This window comes from Artemia franciscana, chromosome 7 (genome assembly GCF_032884065.1).
Source record: "Artemia franciscana chromosome 7, ASM3288406v1, whole genome shotgun sequence".
Lineage (NCBI taxonomy): Eukaryota > Metazoa > Arthropoda > Branchiopoda > Anostraca > Artemiidae > Artemia > Artemia franciscana.
In genome coordinates, this window is record NC_088869.1 from 28,010,385 (window position 1) to 28,035,279 (window position 24,895).

A 24,895-nucleotide genomic window follows, 5' to 3' on the forward strand; every position below is an offset into this window, starting at 1 on the left:
CAGAGATTACCTGTTTGAATTGATTAGATATATTTTGTAACTTTAAAAGGCGCAAGAGCTTTTAATTTCCATTCAGGTGAGCCCTCTTTCAATATTCTGGGATCACGGGTTTTAAACGATCACTCCAAAAAAAATATGCATCAGTGAACATTCTTCTAGGCCCCCCCTCATAAAATTGTCATATTTTTGTAGATAGGAGCTTAAATCTCTGCTCTTTAGTCCCTTGATATGCAAAATTTAATGATTTTTTTTTTCAATTTTATCATATCAATAAGCCAGAAGAATTCTTTCCCTAAATTTTATCATCTCTGAAGCCTGAAGAATTCTTGTATTAAGTAGGGCTACTTGAAATGGGTCAAATCTTTCTACAATCAGTCTAAACACGCTTGATAATCTAGATATAAGAAAGATATTTTTAATAAATAAATTTCGTCTGACACAAATTATTTTGTTTAAATTTTATCATATCAATAGTTCATCACCTCAAGATCACACCCTATTTGCCTTTTTGAGGGTGTTTTTCCCCACACTTCCAAAATTATACAAATCTTCTTAGGCTAACTTTTGATGGGTAAGTTTAAATTTAATAGGTTTTACACACTCAGGATCAATACAAAAAGTAAATTCTTTTGATGTATACTACTGTCGAAAGTTACCAAGGGTGTTCTTCTTTTATATATTTCATCCTATTTTTCAGACATTAATGTAGGTTTGCAAATAAATTGAAATTAAATAGTAAGTAAGTAAGTAAAATAAGAACTGGAATCAGCCTGGTTTCTCCTGATTTATTGCAGAATACAGAGAATCAGAAAAAGAAAATACTTTATAGCAAAGTATTCATGGTGAAAGTTGGGGGCTCAGACCCTATCTTCCTGAAGTATGTGAAATTACGCTGCAAGGTTAAATAACGACTAAAACAGAATTCGGCAACAGTTACGCCACATACTGAAATATTCCTGGCAACGCTACTGACAAGCAAAACTCTATCGGATGTAATAAAATCAAATACAAAAAAGTACTTAATTGTTATGGTCAAGTTTCTAGAGTGAATGTAGCATCAATATTCCAATATTCATCATCAGAGTCGAAATCAAACAAACCTTTAGAAAGAAGAAAAAATTTAGTAATTTAGGAGCCAGGCTTACTCCCAGTCCAACAAGACAAATTCAGTTCAATAGAGAAAACAAATCCCTTAAGTGCAATTTAAGTTAACGCCATCTACAACTCACTTTTATCGATAAAGCCATCAAAAATTATTTCAACTCTTCAAATCATGACAAAGGGAGATTAGGAGACAAATCACAAGAATTAAAAACTTCTATATAATAATTTTTATAGTTGCGGTTATTAGACTATTTACAAATATAACACTGAAGAGAATGCAAAAATTTTAAATGAAAAACTGGTAAAAGGGGAGGTTTGAACTTTTCTCTTAACGACCAAGAAATTTGCTCCTCTTAAAAAAAAAATATTCAAAGGAGAGGAGGGGGGATATGGCGAGCTGGTGGTGAATAATACCGGAAGAGCCATTATTGAAAGGCTTGAACCCTATCAAAATTGGTTAAAATGACTCTGTAAAGTCTATATAATAGGCTTACTGCTTGAAGACAATATTCTATATAAGAATAATATAACTATAATTATTCTATATATAATAATTATATAAGAATAATAGTTTTATATTATATTAGAATAATATAATAGTTTATATCAGAAACTAGTTAAACGAAGATTAGTTTATACTTTATAGACATCTCTCTCTTGAAAATGAAAATGCACACCTAACCACATAGTACCTAAAAGAATTTCTATTCAACGATTTTTTTAACGGTTATTTATTTTGTTTTTTTATTGCTCTGATAAGATGCTGTAAAATTTTTCACCCTAACTTGCAATTAGATGCTTGCTACCTATAATGCTATGAATATATTTGAAACATTATTTTCTGTAGGTGCTTTAATGTGAAATTGCGACCCACAAATGAAGGAGGGGTAAAGAAAATTCTCTTGGTTTGCAGAGGCAAAACATACGAAAAAATTGCGTTTCTATGTAAAAGTTTTTCTGTTTTCATAGAAACAGATCCTTTATACGAATCTTAAGAGGAAGGATTTATACAATTCATATTATAGACAATTTGTCTAATCCTGGTAATTAAAATTCAGAGATAATATTTTTCACAAAGTAAATACTCTTGACATTACTCATGATATTAATAGCATACTTCTACTACTGCAAAAATTCAAAAGGCACAGCCAATGTTTCAATTTTTTACATAAGCCTTAAAAGAACTAGTTTAAACCAATTAAATTTACTCGGAATTCACATTATAAAATAACGACATATTCTAAAACAGCTCTTTATTATTTGATTACCCATTACACAAAACTGTATAATGGTATTGATATCGTTTGTGAGTTATTATAATATTTTAGAAACCTCTCCCTAAAGACCTTTCTATTACTATCTTCCTTTCCCTTTCTGTTTTTATAGCTAATTGATGCGAGATTTTACCATTATGATATTTTCAAATTAATAGTTCAAATGGATCATAGATGTTATGTATCAGATGCAGGGGGCTTTGGTTCATTCAGAGTTTTTTTTAGATCAAAGGAAACTAGGAAAAATGGCTGGCTAATAGGTACATGAAACAACTTTGATAGGTCTTGACCTACCCTGCTTAGTTAAGGTATAATTTCGCTAGGTCATTTTGATCTATATTCTATGTGATACTTTTGTGCAATCAAAGTGGGACTTTAGAATCTATGGACTGTAACGAAAAAGAATATTAATATTAACCTATTTGTCTGAATTTAAAATGTTTTGTCTTAAAGCTTCCAAGTAAGCATTCAACAGGTTTATTTTTAATTAGTCAAGGTTTGGAGAACTATATGCTAAACTGTTCATCAGAGATGTTTCATGAGCGGTTGAGTAGGTTGGTAGAATTTTGGCAAGGGCAGAAAGTAAATTAAAAAAATTTATTCCTAGGCTATGCATTTATTAGAACCATTCACAATGTCACTAACCTAGAAAATACTCAAGACAGGCAGAATACATGCTTTTATTTTAGCTTAAACAGCAGGAGCTATAACTAAGAAATCTGTAATTTTTCTTTAAAGAAAGTATAGGAAACTGTGGATGTAACTTAAGTCATTATCCTTCAAAATACCTAATTTAAAGTAGATTATTAGCTTTCTAGAATAATTTAGTTATAACTTACATGTCTCCTCCTTCTGACGCAACATCTTATCAGGCAATTCAACAATCCCTGTTACAATGGGGTGACTTTGTTCTTCAAATTTTTCAAGCCAGTTTTTGTATTTTGTAAGTACATCCTGCTTTTGTAGATTCTTATTTCTACTGCAAAACAAGTCACCAAATACATTCTGAATAAGAATTCTTATTTTATTTCTGTGTATCAAAGTAAAAATTCCAACTATAGGCGATGTTAGCCGGTTTGACGCCGAAAACTTTGGGTGCAACCCACCTTCAAGCTTGCAGTTTTTAAGGGTCTGTGCTATGGTGTCCAGTGAGAAATGGCGCACAAAATTTACCGTTTTTTCACCAATCTGACAGACAATAACTTGAACACGACCAACAGCTGATGAGAAGAGTATTAACTCAAAATCTTCCCCCGCAGCAATGGAGAAATATGTTGGAGAGTGACTTCCAAAATGTTGAAAGCTACTAATAAAATTTTGCCGAGCTTTCTTTCTAACGCAATATACATCATTCTGTGTGAAGTAATAGAGAATTTCTTCATTTTTGACACTTTCTCTAATGGCACAAACAGAGGATGGTTTTTGTAAAATAGCTGTATCAAATACAGTATCTTTACAATTTAAGGCATCTACTTCAAAAACTTTGAACCCTGCTGAGTAACGATAAGTAAAGTCTCCAACAAATACAATGTCATAGATAGACATCACAGGTATTGCTTTTCTCAATGTTCCTTCAAAGAAAATATTAATGCCCTCGCTATCAACAAATGCTATATTTAATAGGTTATGCGCAATTGCTACCCTCTGAATGGGCTTTTCATGTTGGAAGTGATGAATACTTTCATTTTTATTCAAGTTATAAACGTTTATCTCAAAGGCTGATTTAACAACAAGGTATTCTTTGGAACATAAAATCTGCTCAATGGGACCTTCTTTTACAGCTGATGGAAACACTGTTTTGTAGTTTTTCATTTTTGAATTATATGAAGACACACTACACAAGTCTGGACCAGAAATAAAGTAGGTCAATGTTCTTCCATCTCCAGCAAAGGAGCCACCATATCCAATATTCATCCAGTCACAATAAAACTTCATTTCTGAAAAATATAGAGATGGTTTGAGAAAACCTGGAGTTTCATTCAGCTTCATATCTTCTACAACCTCCTCAATAAAGTGCTGTCCCCCCTTAACCTGTTGCTCTATAGCAAATTTGACAGTGTAATCAAAGTGTTCATCGGTCTTTGCATGAGACAATTCAGCAGCAAAACCTTCTGTCTGATCTTCAAGCTTTTCGGGATCCAACAATGGCAAAAACGGAGAAAATTCTATTGAACACATCTTCCTGAAAGACAAAATTATATGATGGGAAACAGAAGTGAATAGGAAAAAGGCTAGTCCTGGCTCAGTGAAAAACATTTTAAGTCCTTTTTCGGCGCAAAAACAAGCTAAGACTTGATTTATTCTAAACGCTAGATAAGTCCTGGCTCATCCTGGCTACTGTTCGGCTTGCCGAACACATAGTTTATTTGGGGATCCCTATTGGTCGGTCTATGCTTGAAACGCGTCATCTGCAGAAACGGATCTCTTTAGCGTATAGTCGTGCTGTAGTTTATAAGCGACAGTTTGATCGGCGGATTTTGGCCCAATTATATAATGCAATGACACTACTCCATTATCTGTATTTAAGTCCCTTTTGGAGGATATTCCAAAAGGAAGATAAGAATGAATTACGGTCTACATATTATAAATATGCGAAGTACCTCTTACGGCTTCCACCATGGACAAGTAACCGTATTGTGACAAGTCGGTATGGGATTATCGACCCTAATGAAGCGATAATAGCCCAGATCACCAGATATAACTCTAATATTGTTACTCATTTTGAGGCAATTATTTTGAGGCAATAGGTTTTGTTTTTAGTAGTTAGATATCCATTTATTCTTTATTTTTCTTGTGTTTGTGTATTCTTTTGTAGTGTGTTTTTTTTTATCTTATACTCAATCTGTTTCTTTTGATGGGAAATAAATATATACATACATACATACAATAGTGAAATCAACATCTGTAGAAACATTGGGGGAAAAGTTGAACTAAATCAAAGGATATTATGTGCGTACAGATTGCTGATACAGACGTATCCGCAATATTTTTAGAACAGATTATTGTTTCAAGAGGAAAGTTCAGCGGTATCATGAGCGGGATACTCAGTTGACCAAAAGGCAAAATGTACGTACAAAATCTACTGCAATTAATGCTGCTACTACTATTATTACTAATACTAATAATAATACACTATAACTGCCACCAGGGCCGGATCAGCTAGGTGAGGGGGCCCAGCTGTAAGTTTTATTGATTGAGTCTTTCGATTTTGCGACAATGTATACTAATTTATCACTTAATGTAGTGTTAGATAATTTAAAAACTGTTATTAAGAAATCTTTCCTCTTATCTAGTAAAAGGTTCTTAAAAATAGACACTTATAATAAAAAAGCTATATGGACAAATTGCTTTAATACCACAGTTAACTTGAAATGTTACAGCTTGGATATGATTTTTGAGTTATTAGAATTTGTTTTATACAATACTTATATAAGATTTGGTGGTGATTTGTACAACCAAATCGTGGGAATTCCCATGGGGGGGGGGAATGCCAGCCCATTTATAGCTGACTTGTTTTTAAGTCAACTAGAATATAAATATATGGGGGATAAGAATAATCCAAATAATTTAAAACATGTTTTGTCAAATAATAAAAGATATTTAGATGATATTTTGGTCTTAAATTGTAAGGATTTCATTGATATTTCTAAAAATATATATCCATCAGAGCTTACTCTTTAGCCTAGTCATGGCGCTGGTCATGAAGATCATTTCTCAGATTTAAATGTAAATATTTGTGATAATAATAATTTAAGTTTTAAAATGTATAATAAAACGGATGATTTTGATTTTGTAGTGATTAGTTTCCCATTCCCTGAAAGTAATATACACTCAAATATCACATATTCTGCGTTTTTCTCACAGTTACTTAGTTATGCAAGGATTTGTAGTAATTATATTGATTTTAAAAATAGATGTAAAATCTTAAGCCAAAAATTGATATCAAGAGGTTTTTCTGCAAATAAATTAACTTGGCAATTTAAAAAATTTAGTTTTCATTATAACGAACTTTTAAATAAATATCAAAAGAATTATCTGGAAATACTAATTTCGGAGGTTCGACAAATGATGATGCAGCGCCATTTATTTTGAATTGTGTTTCTAATAGAGCGGATTTTTTTTTTTAAAATAACCATATGGTAAAGATGAATTCTATAATTGTTTAGTTCTTTTTTTTTCTTTTTTTTGCAATGTATTAATATTTGTGATTTGGTAAATTTTATCATATTTAGTTTAGCTATTGTTGCTAAAAAGAGGGACACATTAACAGGATAAGCTTGTTTTGGTGTTACTTGGTTGTTTTACATTTGCTGTTTTTTTTTCATAGGCATGTATTTTGGGGGTGATACCTGACACGGGGATGCCATGGATATTCTGTGGTAGCCACAACACTTGGCTGAGTAGAGAATTTAAAGTGGCGAAACCCTATAGGCCAGTGTATTCTCCTAATGAGCCCTTGTGTTGGGTTGTTGCCTCTGAATTATTTGTCTTTATTATTTTTTCTATTGTTTGGCAAATGACGACTTATACTTACTGACGACATGACTGCCTGTCCATGGATTATTCTTTATGGTTGATTGTGTTTGGCTATGCTGTTTGACCTATGTGATTGTATGGATGAGTAGGGTTAAGGCCTCATTCAAGTGCTGGTCTATATTAATCACTAATTTAGGAAAACAGTCTCTTTTTTTATGAGTTTGTGCTGTTGCATTGGTGATTTCTATTTTCATGATATATATTGTGTGTGTGTGTTTGTGTGTTTTTGAGTATGTGTGTATGTGTATATGGATGTATGTGTGTATGGGTGTATGTGTGTGTGTTTGTATGTGTGTATGTGTATCTCTGTGTGTGTGTGTGTTAAAAGCTTCATTGGGGTCTAAAAAGCATATTTGGCTATATGAATGTGGTTCAAAATCACCTTCAGGGGTCTTTGATGGATGTACCACTAAATTAATTTTGTGATAAATGTGTGCAGCTACTTTCAAGCTGAAAACATTACGACTATCGATGGGTCGATCATCGCTTACATTTAATGAAGCTAAAAGCAAAATTATGATAATTTTGCATGTGCTTCAAAATTTATGAAGCACTTGCAGTGTGGTTCTCCGCTGTGCGAAGTGAATTTGCTATAGCCACGCCCCTAGGATACAGTGTTTTTTCACTGAGAACAAGCTCGATTGAATAGGATTTCAGATTTGCATTTGATGAAAGCGGACCCTAGTAATAACTGGTTTTATTACAAAACGGGGCCCTTGCGAGTAAGTTTCACTCGATGATATTTTAGAATATTAGATAGGCAAAGCGGCATTATCGTCAGAAATTAGTAATGGCAGTGACAAAAGAGCATTTTGACCGGAGGATGGACGAAATGCTACAGCTAATTTCGCAGTTACAGACTGAAAATAAACTACTCAGAGCAGAAAATAAATTGCTCAAGACTGAGCTCGTCCAAGTGAAGACTTCTACTTTACAAACAGAACTATATACAAGAAAAAATAATATCATTATACACGGAATTGAAGCACCGCAAGGCTCAGAAAATCTTCGGCAGACTGTAGCCTCATTTTTTGAGGCTAAGCTTGGAATATCCAACGCTAACCAAATACGTATGAGTGCCATTTATCGTATTTCAAAGAATTCTAGTCGACCAGAACCAGAGAGTGTTCTGAGCCTCCGAAGTGGGACACAGCAAAAAAAGGTTGTAGAGCCTATTTTTGTAAGCCTAGATGGCTTTGACCGGTCGATGATCATGAAGGAGTGTGGAAAACTTAAGAAGACGGGGTTCAGTATATCGACGGACCTACCAGCAGAGCTTGGTAAAAGAAGAAAGGAACTTTTGTCATTAGGGTATAAGCTAAAAACATCTAAAGTGACAGCTGAGAAAGTTGCAGAAACTCGTCTTGTCCAACGAGGTGTCAGAATGTGGTTGGATGTTAAAAAGTCTAAAAATTCACAATGGGCGAAATATCTAGATGAATGCTTTGACCCAGTTAAAGTGCCAACTATCCAACCTGAGGAATTAGACTCAGAGTCATAATTGTGTGTGTTCCTTTCATTCATAAGTTTTGTCAGTATAAGTTGATTGCCAATTGATTAGATTTCCATGTTGATTTTCCCCCATCCTTGCCACGGTCGGATGTTGATTAAGTTCTTGAACATTCCTTAATTCTTCTACATATTTTTATTTTTTTTCTCCTTCATATGTAGTTGTCATTACAAGTTGATTGCCGCTTGCTTACATTTTTCTTACATTTTTCTGTCTAAAATGTGTATTTCAGTGCTATTTTTTATCCATGTTATTCCATTTTCTTTGTTTTTCTCTTTCAGAGTTCAAAAAAAGTTCCTACAGGTGTGTGTATTTCTCATGGCTTTTGCTTCACTTCAAGATATGGCCTTGTCCCCTGGAAATTATTAGGTAAGTAATGAGTTCCTATTCTTCATCCCGGGGGCTAATCACTTCGTCATTGCCAAAAGATTATAACCGGTTAAAAAAGTTAGAGAATTCTTTTTTGGATTTAGAGAAAATTTTTGATGAAAAAATAAGTAATGAAGATGATTTGCCGTTATTTAGTGAAAGTAATTATCCTAGAAGTAAATATGTTGATTTAATAGATTTAACCAAGGGGCACTCTGAATCTCAGTTTTCAGTGCTTCAACTTAACTATCAAGGATTATGTTCGTCGTTTATGGAAATAACTTCAATGTGCCACCAACTGCAACCCAACATAATTGGATTATGTGAGACATTCCTTACAGGACAAACGGATAGCCTCCTAGATATCCCAGGCTATAAATCAAATTTTCTACATAGAAAAGAAGCTCGCAGAGGAGGATTGGCTATTTATGCGAGGAATGAATATGCTGTGCATATTAACAATCACCTGAGCCGGAATGTTGAAGGCGTTTTTGAATCACTTTTCCTTGAGCTATATGGGCCTTCTAAGAAAAAGATATTGATTGGAGAAATATATCGCTCACCCTCTGGTTCTGTTTCTGCTTTTACGGATATACTAACTCAGATTTTACAGCTGATAGGAAACAAGAACCAAGATGTGATCATCATGGGTGATTTTAATATTAATCTAGCCTTTCCTCTAAGAAATAGCTCAGTGGATCTTCTCACTATTATGTCAGGGTCTAATCTTTACCCTTCAATTACAATTCCAACCAGAGTAACAGAAAGTACACACTCACTGATTGACAACATTTTTTCTACATTATGTCCGGCGAAGGTATCAGTCATCACCAGTGACACATCTGATCATTTTCCTATACACACTGTCTTCAACACGGCGAGGATAGCAACTCCACTCGTAAGAACTAACCAGGGTCTACAGATAATTAATCTTAAAGAGGAGAATCTTAAACTGTTAAATGATGAGTTAAAAAAAGTTTCTTGGGACAGTGTCCTAGGAAATGAGGATGTGAACGAAGGTTTTGAAATTTTCCACAATGCGTTTGTAGCTGCATATAAAGCATGCTGTTTTAAAGAGAAACCAGGAAACCGTGGAAGAAAAAATACCCCAATATGTCCATGGGTTACCGAAAGCTTACTCATATGCATAAATAAGAAAAATAAGTTATGGGCAAATTACAGAAACCACCCAAGCCGAGAAAACCTAGAGAGATATGAGACGTATAAGAAATGCCTTCATTCAGTTCTGAGGAAAGCAAAAAGAATTTATGTGAATAATAAAATATCTGAAAGTGGGAAGGATGGACGAAAAGTCTGGAAGGTCATTAATTCGGTTTTGCGACCAAATGATAAGAAAGCAGAATTGCCTTCCAGACTTTTTGTCAACGGGGAGGCTGTTACGGAACCCACTCAGGTTGCAAAAGAACTCAGTACATTTTTCGCAAGGATAGGAGGAATTACATCTAATTCTGCGAAAAGTCCCCAAAAACCCTACAAGCATTACCTTGGCTCAGCATGCACCAAATCAATGGTAATAATTCCTGTGACATCAACTGAAGTACAGCTAATTGTGAAGACCTTGAAAGGCACATCAGCATCTGTATTTGACCGGATACACATGAAAGCCCTGAAAGCAGTCCTCCCTTCTATCCTAGAGCCATTAACTTATTTGATAAACCTGTCTCTAAGAAGTGGTGTTTTTCCTTCAATACTAAAAAAAGCAAGAATAATCCCTCTGCATAAAGGTGGCCCTCATGACGATCCATCAAATTTCCGACCCATATCCATATTATCTGTTTTTTCAAAAGTTTTTGAAAAACCCTTACAAAGACTACTTTACCAGTTTCTCGAAAAAAAAGGATTTTTTAATAGTCGTCAGTTCGGCTTCAGACCTGGTCATTCAACAGAAGATGCTCTGGCATCCCTAAGCTTATTCATCAACAGAGCACTTGACTCAGGTCTTCTGCCAGCTGCTATATTGATTGACATCAAGAAAGCATTTGACAGCATGGATCATACAATCTTACTGGGAAAGTTGCAACATATTGGAGTGAGAGGGATAGCCCTTCAATGGTTTGAATCTTACCTTCAAAATAGGTGCATCTACATTGGTGAAGACCCAAGAAACGACACTACTGTGAAATTTGGTGTGCCCCAAGGATCAATCCTCGGTCCTCTTTTGTTTTTAGTCCATGTAAATGACCTAACTCGTATCCTTAATCCGAATCATGACGACCTAAAATGCTGTAACCTATGCTTTGATCAAACATCTGAGGACATTAATAACGAGCTAGATGGACTTATAGCATTCGCTGACGACACTACAATTACCTGCTGCGGACTTGATATGCCTTCACTCCAGCGGAAGCTTGAAAACATCATAGAAGAGACCTATCTGTGGATGGATGCCAACAAACTTGTCATCAATGTAGAAAAATCTTGCATCCTACTATTTTCTAGGGTAGGAACCCTTCACCCAGAAATAACAGGAATTGTGACGTCTCGTGGAAAGGTTCAACGACCAGTAAATGGATGTGCAAAATATTTAGGAGTAATAGTAGATGAAAACCTTTCTTTCCTTCCTCACATCCATGCTGTAGAATTAAAGCTTTCAAGGAATCTGGGTATCATGAAAAAACTGAAGCAAACATTCCCACGTAAAACCCTTACCCTTCTCTACAATGCACTCATTAGACCCCACTTACAGTATTGCGCAATGGTATGGCAATCAACATTCAAATCCCATCTGAAAAAACTGGATTCCATCCACAAGAATGCCTTGAAGATCATCAAACACACAGAAGATTATCTCTCGCTGAAATCGCTGTTTGAGCTTTCCTGCTTGGTTTTTGCTTTCAGATTCCTCTCCGGCTTGCTTCCACCACCTTTTAGGAATCTATTCCGTTTGGTATCCGAACAGCGTCTTCCAATTACAAGACTATCTGCACAGATCCATATTCGAAATACGCCAACAGTGAGGTCGGATTTTTCGCCTGACATCGTCTGTGCTAAGGCTTACAATACCCTACCGCTTGAACTGAGAGGTAGGAGCTCCCTTGGTTCTTTCAAAAAGAGAATAAAAAATTATCTTGTTTTGAATTAGTTTAATTTGAATAATGAATCTAATTAGAAAAGTGATTTTAGCTATTATTGAGTTTTTTTGTGGGGGTTGGAGTGGTTTGCTCCTGGATGAAGAGGTGGGGACTTGTAAGGATATTTTTTTTGGTAGGGGCCATGGTTGTATCGAGAAGTGGAGGGAGAGCCATAGTGCGTATTTATTTTTGAGGTGATATGGGACTCAGCATGCAGTTTTTGCATAGAGATGAGAGATTAAGTATGTTATGACTGTTATAATTTTTTTTAATAAACCCGAATGAACTGAACTGAAAAACTGAAAAAAATAATGTTTTCACTTTCAAAAACTATGATTTTAAAGAATAAATTTGATTACATGTATATTAAACTGACAATGCACATTCATTTTTTATTTTTTCAGTAAAGTGCAAATTATGTTAACGTTGCTTTTTTTTATTGATACAAATTATGTTGATACAGCCTCAGGGCTGTATCAAGGTCACTAAGCCCGAGTCGGGTTATAAATTGCCCTGACACTACCATAAGTGTGAGAGCGAGGCATCAAATAACTCTAAAAAATAGAAACATAATAACACTGGATGGATAAAAACAAAGTACCCTTTTTCCAGTAGGATAAAGGGACAAGCCTCCAAGAAATTCCACAAAAAATCCATTTTGGCTTAATCTCTTTCCTGTAGCAAACACCTCGTTTTTTTCTACTGTATGCTTTGATCATTCATTTGAAATACCTCACAGCAACAAAATGTCTCTTCTTTACAAATCTTTTATTTCCTATTTTCTGGGTTCTACACTTTTAAGATCCGCCTTGCACAATTAGCCGGGAATTGTTATTCCCTTGGTCACTCTCTGCTCTCAAAGTTACTACCTCTCTAATTGCCAGTGCTACCAGTTTGCAAGATTTAACCAGAAATATAGATTCCTTTTTTAATTAGGCAAGCTTCATTTCAGGCTTTTTGAAAACTTGAGATTTCTCAATTTTTGGACATTTTCTGAATTTATTGCTGTGACTTCAACAAGCTGACTTGGTGCAGAACCTACACTTCTTCTAAAATTACCTGGTAATGTTAGAGCTCCTAAAGATAACCAAAATTATAAGCTAAAAAGGCATTTTCAATCACAACCCATTTTAAATAGTCAGAAGAGATACAACTGTAATTTAACACTACTATACAACCTCACCTATCCTAATTTTGAACTGAATTATAGTTGGACTAGAGAGATAACATCATTACACTCGAGTCAAACTTGCAAAACAAAAGATGCACGTCCTTTCACGTTTGTATTGGTGATATAAGCATGAAAAATGTTAGGGGCGCAATGTGTTATGAGAGAGATTTATAAGGTGTTAGCCAGTCCTGGTTAAGACTTTTTCAGAGAAATGTCATGGATTGGTTTTCAATTTTGTACTGGCACTGTGGCTACCCTGGTAATAGCCACCCCCTCAACTACTGGAACCAGAGATTTTTTCAGGATTTGTAGATCTTTGGAGCAGGATTTTTAGAATTTCAAGGAGGATTTTTTTAGTACCTTGAAAAGGCTGCAATCATACTTCTGGAATCAGACATGGAGAGGACCAAATGAGCAGGCTTACACATATCCCTGCCCATCCAGGTATTATGGTGGATATTAATAATGTTTCAAACAACTTTAACAAGAAATTAAGACACATCAGAATATAAGAAGCATCAACAATGTTTCTATGATTTTATATCTAAGTTAAAGATTAGCAAGTCCTGGTATTAGAACTCTCCTAATTTGGTTAACCAGACTTCTGTGTTGTAGCATAGCAATAAATAAGCTTAGTTATAACCTTACTAGCGTTGGGCGATATTCAATATCGATATTGAAGGAGCAAATATCAATATTGAATATCAAAACGTAAATATCGATATCAAAAACGATATTTGAAAATGTTTGACTATTTTAGGCTTTTTCTACTATCTACCGGAAAACGTCATGCAGAAAAGATCCAATGTAAAAAATGGTTTCGGAAATGGCCGAGAAGAAGATAAACGATGTATTTAATCTATTGACTCATACATGCTGATAAACAGCATACATACCTGTATCCATAAGATGGTATAGCCTGTTCTCAAACTCAAAATACGTTTAGTGAGGGGAGGGCTTTCAAATGTTACTAAAGACCTCCAAAAGTGGCTGTTTTTTATGCTGATTCCAAATATGTAAGATTCATTCAGTTAAATGTTCCCATCAAAAGATATAAGCGTGAGAAAATATGTGTGATTTTCGAGAGAGGGGAGAAACACCCCAAAAAGTCAAAGAATCTTAATGAAAAGCGGACCATCAGATCCAGCATATCATGGAAAACTAATGTAAATATTTCATTCTCCCAACAACAAAATGTGAATTTTGTATTTTTTGTCAGAAGAAAGATCACCAATGTGCGTTTAGTTAATTTTCTGTTGTTTTTTTTTCTCCAGAGAGGTCGCATCAAACCAATGGCCCAAGAATTTTGAGAAAGGGCGAGTTCAAACTAAAAAGAATAATTCTAGTGCCGTTTTAAACTTGCCCAAAATATTGAAGGGCAACTAGCCCCCCTCCCAGACTTTTTTCCCTGAGGTCATCCGATCCAAATTTTGAGATATCCATTTTGTTCACCGTAGCTGAAAGATCGAACAACAGTGCCTCCAGAGATAACACGACCCCCCATAACCTGGGGAAACGGCTTAAGTTATGAATTTTGCTTATTTTTTATGTATAGTATTTTTTATTAGTAAGTTAACAGGCCTTTTCGAGTAGGGGGGATTTTCCACGGGTGGAATTTTCCATTGACAGGGAAGTTTCCGAGAGGAACTAACAAGGGGGAATTTTACACGGGGCAATTTGTCAGAACTTCTATTCGTAACTTGTCATACTTTCTTTTTGCCGACTCAATTATTCATGAGGAGATTGTCCGAGAAAATTGCCATGATCCCCCCACAGTAGCCTACCAAAGGGAAGGGCTATGAGTTATGAATTTTGCCTATTGTTTACATATAGTACTTGTTATTTGGAAGTAAACGACATTTTTATGGAGGGGAATTTTTCGAAGGGGGATTCTCCACTAGGAGAATTTTCCATGGGCAGGGAAGTTTCTGGAGATGACCTTACAAGGGGAACTATTACACGGGAGAATTTGCCAGAACTCCTATACGAAAATTATGTTACTTTCTCTTTGCTCATTCAATTTTACATCTAGAGATGTTCTGGGGAAATTGACCGGGGGAAATTTTTAGAAAGGTTTGTCTGAGGGATTTTTTTCGTGGGAGGAAGGGATTTCCCACAAGAGAAATTCTCCATGGGATAGTTTTCAGTGGGAGAAATTCTTTATGGCGGAAATTTCCGCAGGAGATATTCTCTGTGGGGAAATTTTCTGAGGGAGGAATTCTTCATGGGAGAATTTTTCGCGGGAGAAACTTTCCATTCAGAGGATGGAATTACAAGGAAAATTTTCCCACAGAGGGTTTTTTTCTAGCAAGATATGAAAAAATATAAGAAATTAAATGAAAAACAAGTTTTTCTTTCCAAATTAAAGTAGGCCTGAGAAAATCTTCTAGGCGAAATTGCCCACAAGAAAATTTCTAGGTAGAATTTTCAGCAGAGACGATAGGGGTTTCCCAACATTATTTGACAGCAATCAAAAAATTAAATAAAAAAACGATTTTTTTTTCAACTTAAACTAGGGAGGTATATTAAATCTTAAAACAAAAGAAATCATACCGTATATGAGGGGAGATACTCATCCAAAAAACCTTGCTCTATATGCTGAAGTTTGACTTTTTGTCTCAATTCTTTAAGAACAACTCCTGAAACATAAGGGATATTTAATTGTAATAAGAAGCTTTCTTAAAAGACTAGAAAAAACGATTATGAGGGATATCCCTTTCAGATACAAAATGATCCCTGTTTGTTTTAAGTTTTAATGCTGAACGTTACATTCAGTTGAAAAAAACCTATGTTTTTATTTAATCACTGAAAGGTAGAACCAATTCTCAGGAGAAAACACTGACATGTTGCTGAGTTTGAATGGACAAAAGTAGCCAGTAGGTTGTCTTTCTTTATCCTGAGCCTGAATAATTTTAAATCTTGATTTCTATCATATTCATTTATGTAATCACAGTTTGTTCTTATTGTTTAATTTTATATCATTCAAAGTTTGAAAAAAATATACAAAAATACACTTTGATTACAATTGTTTGTACTTATCTGTTAGCCAGTATAAACTTGAGAATATTGGTCAACAGGTCAAAAAAAATCAACAGGTCAAAAATCAATATATTGATTATCAAATATCGATAGTAAAAATATCGAAATACTGTTTAATCAAATCATTTCCCAACACTAAACCTTACACACACCCACTCATGGAGAAATAGACTATGACAATAACAAACTGGAGTGTTGGTACATTTTTGAACTTCCAGCAGCTTTTAGCTGATCCCCCCTCCGCTAACCAAGATCATAAATGCCACCCACCTGTAATGTTGTCTATTGAATAGGTTTATTGACCCAGGCTACCTACAAAAAACATAACATGAAACTTCCATACAACGTAATATAAAAATACTAGCCTATATCTTCCTTCCCATAATAAAAGCAACATACTAAACTTCCAAAACACTTTAACTTCAAGGGTGGTCCACTAAAGTCTTGGTTCGGTCCACTTCACTGAGTCTTTGGCCGCGTTAAGGCCGCAGCTTTTCATACTTCTTTTCACTTCACTCCTTTTACAGGTTTAGCTTCAGGGGTCTTCTTACTGTTCGACCATAGCGCGTGCGTAGCTGCAATGGTGTTTCGCTGGTACCCTGGGGCTGAGATACGGTGGCCGTCTGGTTGGGGCTCGGGCTGGCCTGCTGACCGTCCCGCAGTGGCAATGGCGACATGAACAGGTCTGGCTGTGAAGCTGAGGGTGGTGACTCAATAGCCGTTTCTGTTGTTGGTGGTGCTGCTTCATCGCTTGTCTCACTGACTCGGCTCAAACCTTGCTGGCTTTGATGTGGACGGGCTGTGAGATGTTTACGGTTTCTCCTTAGCACGGAACCTTCGTTGGTACGCACCCGGTAGGATCGTGGCTGTCCTGCATGGGATAGCACAACAGCCTGACTCCATGGTCCGTCGGGTGTCTTCTGTACGTAAACCGCGTCTCCAGGGGTGAGTTGTTTCAGTGATCTAGCTGATTTGTCATGATACAGCTTTTGGCGTTTCTGCATTTCAGTTCTTCGTCGAGTGAACTGTGTGGTCGGAATGACTTTCTTCTTGAGGTGTTGTGAGGTGCACGGCAGGATGGATCTTAGCTGACGCGACATTAGGAGCTGGGCTGGTGACGCGAACCCGTCGTGTGGTGTATTCCTATACTCTAGTATACCCAGGAAGGGGTCTTCTCCGTTTTCTGTCGTTTTCGTCATGATGTTTTTTGAGATTTGTACCGCCTTCTCGATCAGTCCGTTGGATTTTGGGTATCCTGGGCTGGACGTGGTTAGTGAGATTCCCCAGGTCTTGGCAAAATCGGTGAATTCTCTCGATGTGAACTGAGGTCCGTTGTCTGACATTAGCTGAGACGGTATGCCGTGTCGGGCGAAATGGGCCTTTAGTTTCGTGATGACTGCACTGGATGAGGTCGTTGGAAGCTTGTCAATTTCGAAAAAACGGCTGTGGTAGTCAACGGTTACCAAGAAACTGGCGCTTTTCCATTCGAAGAGATCGGTCGCAACCTTTTGCGACGGCAGCGTCTCGATGTTGTGGTTAATCATCGGTTCCTTTGAATTACTTGGCATGTTGTTGGCGCATGTTTGGCACTTCACTATGTACCGCTCGACGTCTGCGTTGAGTCCTGGCCAATATACCAGCATTCTGGCTCGTTGTTTCGTTTTCTTGATTCTGAGATGGGCTGCGTGTAACTGCCTGCATATTCTTGGGGATGATCAGCCTTTCTCCTTTGAGTAGGATGCCTTTTTTGAAGGAGAGTTCATGCTGCAAGTTCCAGTATGCTAGGATGTTGGTTGGGCAGTCTTTTCTTGCACTCGGCCACCCCGCTTGGACTGTTTTGATTAGGGTACTCAGTTCTGAATCCTTTGTTGTGTCCACCCGGATCTCTTCGAGCTTCTGGTCACTGGAAGGTAGGTTTCGTACAACTTGATGTACGTAGACATCTAGACTTTCTTCCAGTGTTGGATCCGCATTGCCCAGGTGTAGGCGGGATAGAGCATCGGCTACAGGAATTTCTGAGCCCGGTCGGAACTTCAGGCTAAGGTCATAAGGCTGGAGCTGGAGCACTAATCTCTGTACTAGGGGTGGGGCCTTGTGGACTACTGGCCACCACCGTTTCGAGTGGGCGGTGGTCAGTAGTAACTTCGATATGCCGGCCATAGAGATAATGGTGGAAATGTTTGCAGCCAAATCCGATGGCGTACAGCTCTTTTTCTAGCTGGGAATATTTCTGCTCTGTTTTGCTGAGCGATCTCGATGCGTACGCTGTGACTTTCCCCTCCGAGACCAGGTGTGCACCAAGTCCGTGGCTAGAGGCGTCAACTATGAGTTCCACGTTGTTACTCTTGTGGTTGAAGAACGGGGTGTTGGATACTATGGAGCTCTTCAAGTCTTCTAGGATCTGTGTGTGTTCCTCTTCCCAGATGAACGGGTCTGCTTTAATCAGGTCACGGAGTTTTTTGTTCTTTGTTGAGAGACTTGGTATGTACTTGGCCAAGTAATTGATTATCCCAAGAAGTGTTTGGAGTTCTTCTCGGCATGATGGGCTTGACATGTTGTTTATGGCACGGATCTTATCGGGGTCTGGCTGCATTCCTTCGGAGCTTATGACGTGTCCGAAATACTTTACTCTGGATAATGAGAACTCGCACTTCTCTTCGTTGAATCGGATGCCCTAGACAAGGGCGCGTTCCAATATTGCTGCTAGGCGTTCGTCGTGTTCTTCTTGGGTGTCGCCATACACGATCATGTCGTCAATGATGATTTCGAATCCTTCTAGGCCTTCGAAAGCGTCTTCCATTCGCCGCTGAAATTCATCTTGGGCTGAGATGATTACGAAGGGCATTCACTTGAAACGGTATCTCCCATGGATCGTGCAGAATGTCATGAGATAAGAAGAGTCGTCATACAGCAGAATGGACCAGTAACCGGACCGGGCATCAAGTTTGGTGAATACTTTGGCTCCGTGTAGCTTCGAGGTGACATCGTCCAGAGTGGGAATCGGGTAGTGCGGTCGCTTGATAGACTTATTTAGATCAACTGGATCTATGCACAGTCTTATGGAGCCATCCTTCTTTTCTACCAGTACCATTGAGTTAACCCATTCGGTCAGGGTCACTACTTTTTCTAAGATACCTAGGCTTTCTAGGCGACTGAGCTCTGTCTTGAGCTTATCCTGCATAGCGGCGGGGACTCATCGGGCTGGGTAGACGGTTGGCGTAGCGTTATCCTTTAGGTGTATGTTACATTCTCCATCCAGCTTTCCAATTCCTCTGAATACTTCTTTGTACTTTTCCTTCAGGTGTGATACTTGGGAGGTTGCTACGTCTATGTTTAGGACTAGCTTGATCAGGTCCAGGTTGAGGCTAGAATGGTAGCCAATGATTGGGGAGGATGAGGTCTCGACTACGTAGAACTGCTGCGTGCTGCTCACGTTGTCTTTGTACCTACAGGATAGTTCGCAGACTCCTGTTACTGGGATCCGTGCTCCACAATAGCTTGTGAGGCGCTTACTGGTGGGTTTCATGGTGGGCTTTGGCGTGATGAGGTCAAAATACTTCTTTGGGATGATATTCACCTGGGCTCCTGTGTTGATCTTAAATTGTACAGGGAACTGGTTGTTGATAGTCAGTGGAATAACTGCTTCGTCTTTGTTCTTACTTTGCTCGATGGAGTAAAGGAAAACAGTTTCGTCGCCGGGGTTTGTATCTGCGGCATCTTCATCAACTGCACTGACCGTCTTACTTCGACAGACCCTGGCAAAGTGGTTGGTCTTTTTGCATATGGAGCAGGTTTTCCCCTTTTCAGGACAGATGTGTGAGGGAGAGTATGTTCCGCCACAGAAGTAGCATGCTTTACTCTTGGAGCCGCTTGTTTCTGTTTGTTCGTTTCTACCACTGTTCCGGTTTTGGTAGCGGGATATAGCGTCGATCTCTTGTTTGATGGGGGCTGGCCTCGTTCCGTTGAATGTCTTGAGTTGAGCCTGGGTTGCTTCGTGACTTCTGCACATAAAGGTTGCTTTATCCAGTTTGAGTTCATCGCCTTCAGCCAAGAGCTTTTCACGCACATTTTGGTTTTGGATTCCACATACAATTCGGTCCCAAACCATTTCATCTGGGTCTGAGTAGGAGCATGGTTTCACTAATGTCCTTAGATCTGTGATGTATTTTTCCACAGTCTCTGTGTCGATTTGGTCTCGCTTCTGGAACAGGTATCGTGCAAAAACTGTGTTCTTCTGAAGTGAAGCATATGCTTTGAATTTAGCAAGGTAAGGTTCGATTTTATGCAGCTCTTCAGGCGCGACGTTGAAGGTGTTGAATATTTCCCGACCTTTTGCTCCAGCCCAGATGAGTAGGTAGGCACACTGTACTTTTTCTGTTTTGCCTGAAAGTGGCCCTGCAAACATCAGCTTAGCGTGTTCTTCGAAGCGGTCCCATTCCTCTGAAAGGGAGTTGACCTCCCAGTTTATTGATGGCTGAAGGACGTCCATTGTTATTCAGATCCCACTTCTGACACCATGTAATGTTGTCTATGAATAGGTTTATTGACCCAGGCTACCTACAAAAACATAACATGAAACTTCCATACAACGTAATATAAAAATACTACACCACCTGTTTCTGTTCTTTGAAAAAAAAATACAAAGCTTCAAAAACTGATTATGTGTTCCTTTACTATTATAAGACAAAGAAAAAAACAAAAACATTCAACAGACAAGAAGCATATGTTTAGTTCCAATTCAGTTTTAAAACATCACATAAGACTGTTCCCATACACTAATGACACAAATCCTAAAGACACAAACAAGAACTCTGGTTGCTGATCTGGATACCAAATTTGGATCATATACATCAGATGCTGATTGGAATAACGTAAATCTTCTTTAACAGACATCAAATTGAGAACAGATGCCCAAAACTACTGATATAATAGTCGACCAGCTTTGGCTCCTTCAAACATTCATCATTAGGCTTGTCTCTCATCTTAGATACTGCCTTTGTGGCTCTCCTTTGTACCTCTTCCAGAAGCTGTAAGTCACCCCTGTATCCTGGTGATGCTATGCACTTTCCAAAATCAAGCACTGGTCTGACAAGAGCCTTGTACAACCTCACAAAAACATAGGGAGACCAACTGGATATAGTTTTCAAGAATTCTGGGACAGAGTTTGCATGAGACACAGTCTTTTTGCAGTTTGAATAGAATTTCTACTAGTTAACAACAGTGATTCCAAGATCCCTTTCTTCCTCAACACTTTGCTGTTCTTGAATGTCATTTGCAGCTGGATTGACCAAAGTATACTTGAAACCTTGGTTGAACTTGCCAAAATGAATATCACTATATTTGTAAATATTGAAGCTCATGTGCCGTGTTGTTACCTAGTTGTGAATATGGTTAAGATTTGCTTGTAATGGCTCATGATTGATTGCACCAAACAATTTTGAGTCGTCAGCATAGAGAGTTACATGATTTGTAGTTAATTGAAAAACGTCATTTATATATAGACATTGAATAGGGTAAGTCCTAAGACACTGCCTTGCAGGACACCACTGGTGACTCCACATCTCTCAGATAGGATTGATTCTCCTTCGTTAGTAAAAAGCCTCACTCTCTATATTCTATCTCCAAGAAAAGCTGAGACCCAGCCCACAATACATATATAAATTCCACACGAGATAAGTTTTTTGTTCAAGCGTTGATGTGAAACTTTGTCAAATGTTTTTGCACAAGACATCCACAGTAAGCCCTGATCAATCAGATCTATTATAGCATCATAAGTCTCAAGCAAATATATTTCTACAGACTTTCCAGGTTGATAACCATGTTGGCTGGGTAATAGTATCCCCATTAAGTTTGAGATGCTTCTTGACAGAGTCATTTACCGCTCTTTCTTGGAATTTAGCAGCAGCTGAAGTTGTACTTATGGGATGGTAGTTTTCTGTGCGGGCTCTATTTCCCTTTTTGAACAAAGGGGTGACAAATACTGTTTTCCAATCTATTGGCACTTCCTTGGTACATACTTAGACTTTGAATAATTAGGAGAGTGGCTTGACAATCTCTTCAGATACTTCTTTTAGAAGATGTGGATGTAATCTATTTGGCCAAACTGATTTGTTGACATCTAGCAATTCAAGTCGTTTGAAGATATTTAAACTATGAATCTCAATGGGCTCCATTGGATTGTGGATTTGTGTAGGTTCAACATTAGGCTGATCTGTAGGCTATCTGATGTGCTACTAAAAACATAAAAAAGGTAGAAACTGAAGTTCAATTCATCTGCAATTTCTAGGACATTTGTTAGTTCAGCACCTGGAGTAGCTAGTTTAGATATTGATTGCCAACTAGGACTTTTACATGACACATTGCCAAAATTTCTTTGGGTTATGCTTGCATTCTTTAGCTATGGTGGCTTCATGGTTCTGGTAGTTTCCTGGTTAAATTTCTCAACTTATCTCTTGCTCTTTTGAACTTCTTGTACTGGTCTGGACTGTCAGTTGCTTTGTATTTTTTCCAAGATCTCTTTTTTTATTGAGTTGCTTCTTAATTTCCTTGGTCATGTATGGAAGAGTCTTTGGCTTCCTCCTGTAAGATACAGAAGAGTTGCCGTCTTGGATTCTAAGTAAAGTTAATTTGAAATTTCCCCATTGCTCCTCTACTGATCCCTGCATTTTACAACACATTAGGATACAGTTTGTTACTATATCATATACTAAAGCTTTTGGTTATTTTCAGCTGTTTTGAGCCCCCCCCCCTCAAGGGCTCAAAATGCAATCTATCTCAAAAGCAATTATTGAATTGGGAAAGAGTTTAAAAAAGGCATCAAATAATGGATTCATTTTTTTGTAGCTAAATTATATGGATATCTATAAATCCACCTGTATAACTAGCCTAGGCCCAGTGCTTCCACTTTGTTCCTACTAAATTTCCTTATGGTCTGTTTAAAAAAATTTGAAAATTCTGACACCCAACCACAGAAAATCTGACATTTTTTCTGACACTAAACTGGTTCAAAATCTGACATATTTTCGACTCCAACCAAAAAATCTGACAGTATTCTGTTGCACAGGAATCATTTATTTTTCACAAGACAAGATTGTATATTGTTTGTCCTGCAGCTCCTCCTCCCTCAATGGTAACATACATATCTTTACCATTAAAAAAGAAAAATCGCACCTTACTCACACTCACTTTTATTCTTTTCCATCTCATAGATTTTAAAAAATTCATATAAAATCCTTTTTTTTTCCTCAACTACAAAACAAACTTTCATAATTTTTTGTTTAACTACACTGAACACACTCCTCTGTTGTCGCGTTTGCTTTAACAGTTTTTAACCTCTAAATCATGGGACAAATGGCTCTTTTTTATGCCAGATTTAGCCTGCATAATTGAGGTAAGAGTCACAATTTTGAGCAAGTTCCTATTATCTGTGTTAACTTCTTTCAAGGTTGAAAAAAAACCGCTCCACAACAACGTTCAAAAATCACATTGCCAGAAGGTCCTGGAAAGTGCCAACTATGTTAAAGAACCTTTGAGTACCACTTGATGTCTTTATAGTAGATGCCAAAAATCACTGACACCTCTCACATTTATATGTCACATAATTAAGTTACTCTAAAATTGTTGCTAACCAAGGTAGATACAACAGAAAGTCTCTTGCTAATTTATACTCGGTTTTTACAGATCATTCGGTTTTGTTTCTTTCTGGTCTTTACCCTATTTTTCATAAAAAAAGATATCAGTTCAATTCGTTCTTATTATTTCCCGTTTTCTATTGTATCTGCCTCCATGGTATAAGAATAGGAGCCTTATATCTGTTTATAGTTTCCCGGATATAGGGTCGAAGCTCACAGAGCTTGCTGGCAAAATACCCCAGTCTACTTATAAGTATCTGCCCGCCCACAGAGGCCTTACTCGTTTGCTTTAGTTCCTTGTTCTTTCTGTTTTGTGTAGTGTTTGTTTTGTTTCTTTTATTGATACTCCGCTTTGATTTTTGTAGCGGGTCAAAAATAAATTATTATTATTATTTGGAAGATCAAAAAGTGGTAAATTCCACTGTTCTTCTGTCTTTCTTCCATCTCATAATGGTGCACTATATCTCAGTAGAATCTTTTGCAGAAGTCCAAGTGCACCTATGTCCAAAGATTTTGTAGGACCAAGGACTTCACACAATGTAAACAGCTTGTCTGCAAACAAGAATTGCTGCTTGATTTGCTTAACTGCATCCACATATAGCTTATGAGTACATTCAAAGATGACTTTCACTTCACATTCATCTGCTTTTGTACTTAGGTCTGACTGCAAGGTTTGAAGAGACTTGTGAGCTGCCATTCCCAAGTACACATCTTCAGCTGGAAGGTATTCACTTGTTTTGTCAAGTTCAAGATTCAATGGTGGGGTTGATCTAATGTAACTAGTCTTCATGAAATTCATTGTCAGTTTTATCAGAAGTATCTCCACCTCTACTTTTATTTTGTGAAACAAAGGTTTTTCACTTTTGAAAAGAAGATTAAAATCTGTAAACAGCTCCAGCATGTAAAGCTGGAACTCAAGTTGAATCCAAAGCAGTGGATTCTTTAGGGTTAGTGATGCCCTGTCTTTTGGGTGAGTTGGATCTTCTGCAGCTACACTGTGAAAGTAGCTACTAAGCATACTAATTAAAAAGTAGCTAATTATGGGGCAAGCACATTCAGGACTAGGGTGTTCATACACTTCTGGTGCAATTTGAACTCAGAGCATTATTCGGCACCCATGCCAAAGTGATTATGTACCATGCAAAAAGATCTTCCAATTGCTTTGGATA

The 24,895-nt window shown here is 37.3% G+C and overlaps 2 protein-coding genes across 4 annotated transcripts in view; both read right to left on the reverse strand.

The window, feature by feature from the left end:
- Positions 1-976: 976 nt before the first annotated feature.
- LOC136029100 (uncharacterized) overlaps positions 977-24,895 on the reverse strand; it is a 32,518-nt gene continuing 8,599 nt past the window's right edge. The window contains exons 2-4 of one of the 3 annotated variants that reach the window (XM_065707162.1): positions 15,610-15,695; positions 3,218-4,560; positions 977-1,100 (exon numbers count right to left, since the gene is read on the reverse strand). In XM_065707162.1, coding sequence (XP_065563234.1) covers positions 1,033-1,100; positions 3,218-4,560; positions 15,610-15,632 — 1,434 coding nt within the window. In that variant the 5' untranslated portion in view covers positions 15,633-15,695 and the 3' untranslated portion in view covers positions 977-1,032. Of the gene's footprint in view, positions 1,101-3,217; positions 4,650-15,609; positions 15,696-24,895 lie in introns of those variants that run through there. The other 2 variants (XM_065707164.1, XM_065707161.1) reach the window with 2 other exon arrangements.
- On the reverse strand, positions 19,289-20,500 carry LOC136029654 (uncharacterized). Its single transcript, XM_065708155.1, has one exon. The coding sequence runs from the start codon at positions 20,498-20,500 to the stop codon at positions 19,289-19,291; it is 1,212 nt and encodes a 403-aa protein (XP_065564227.1).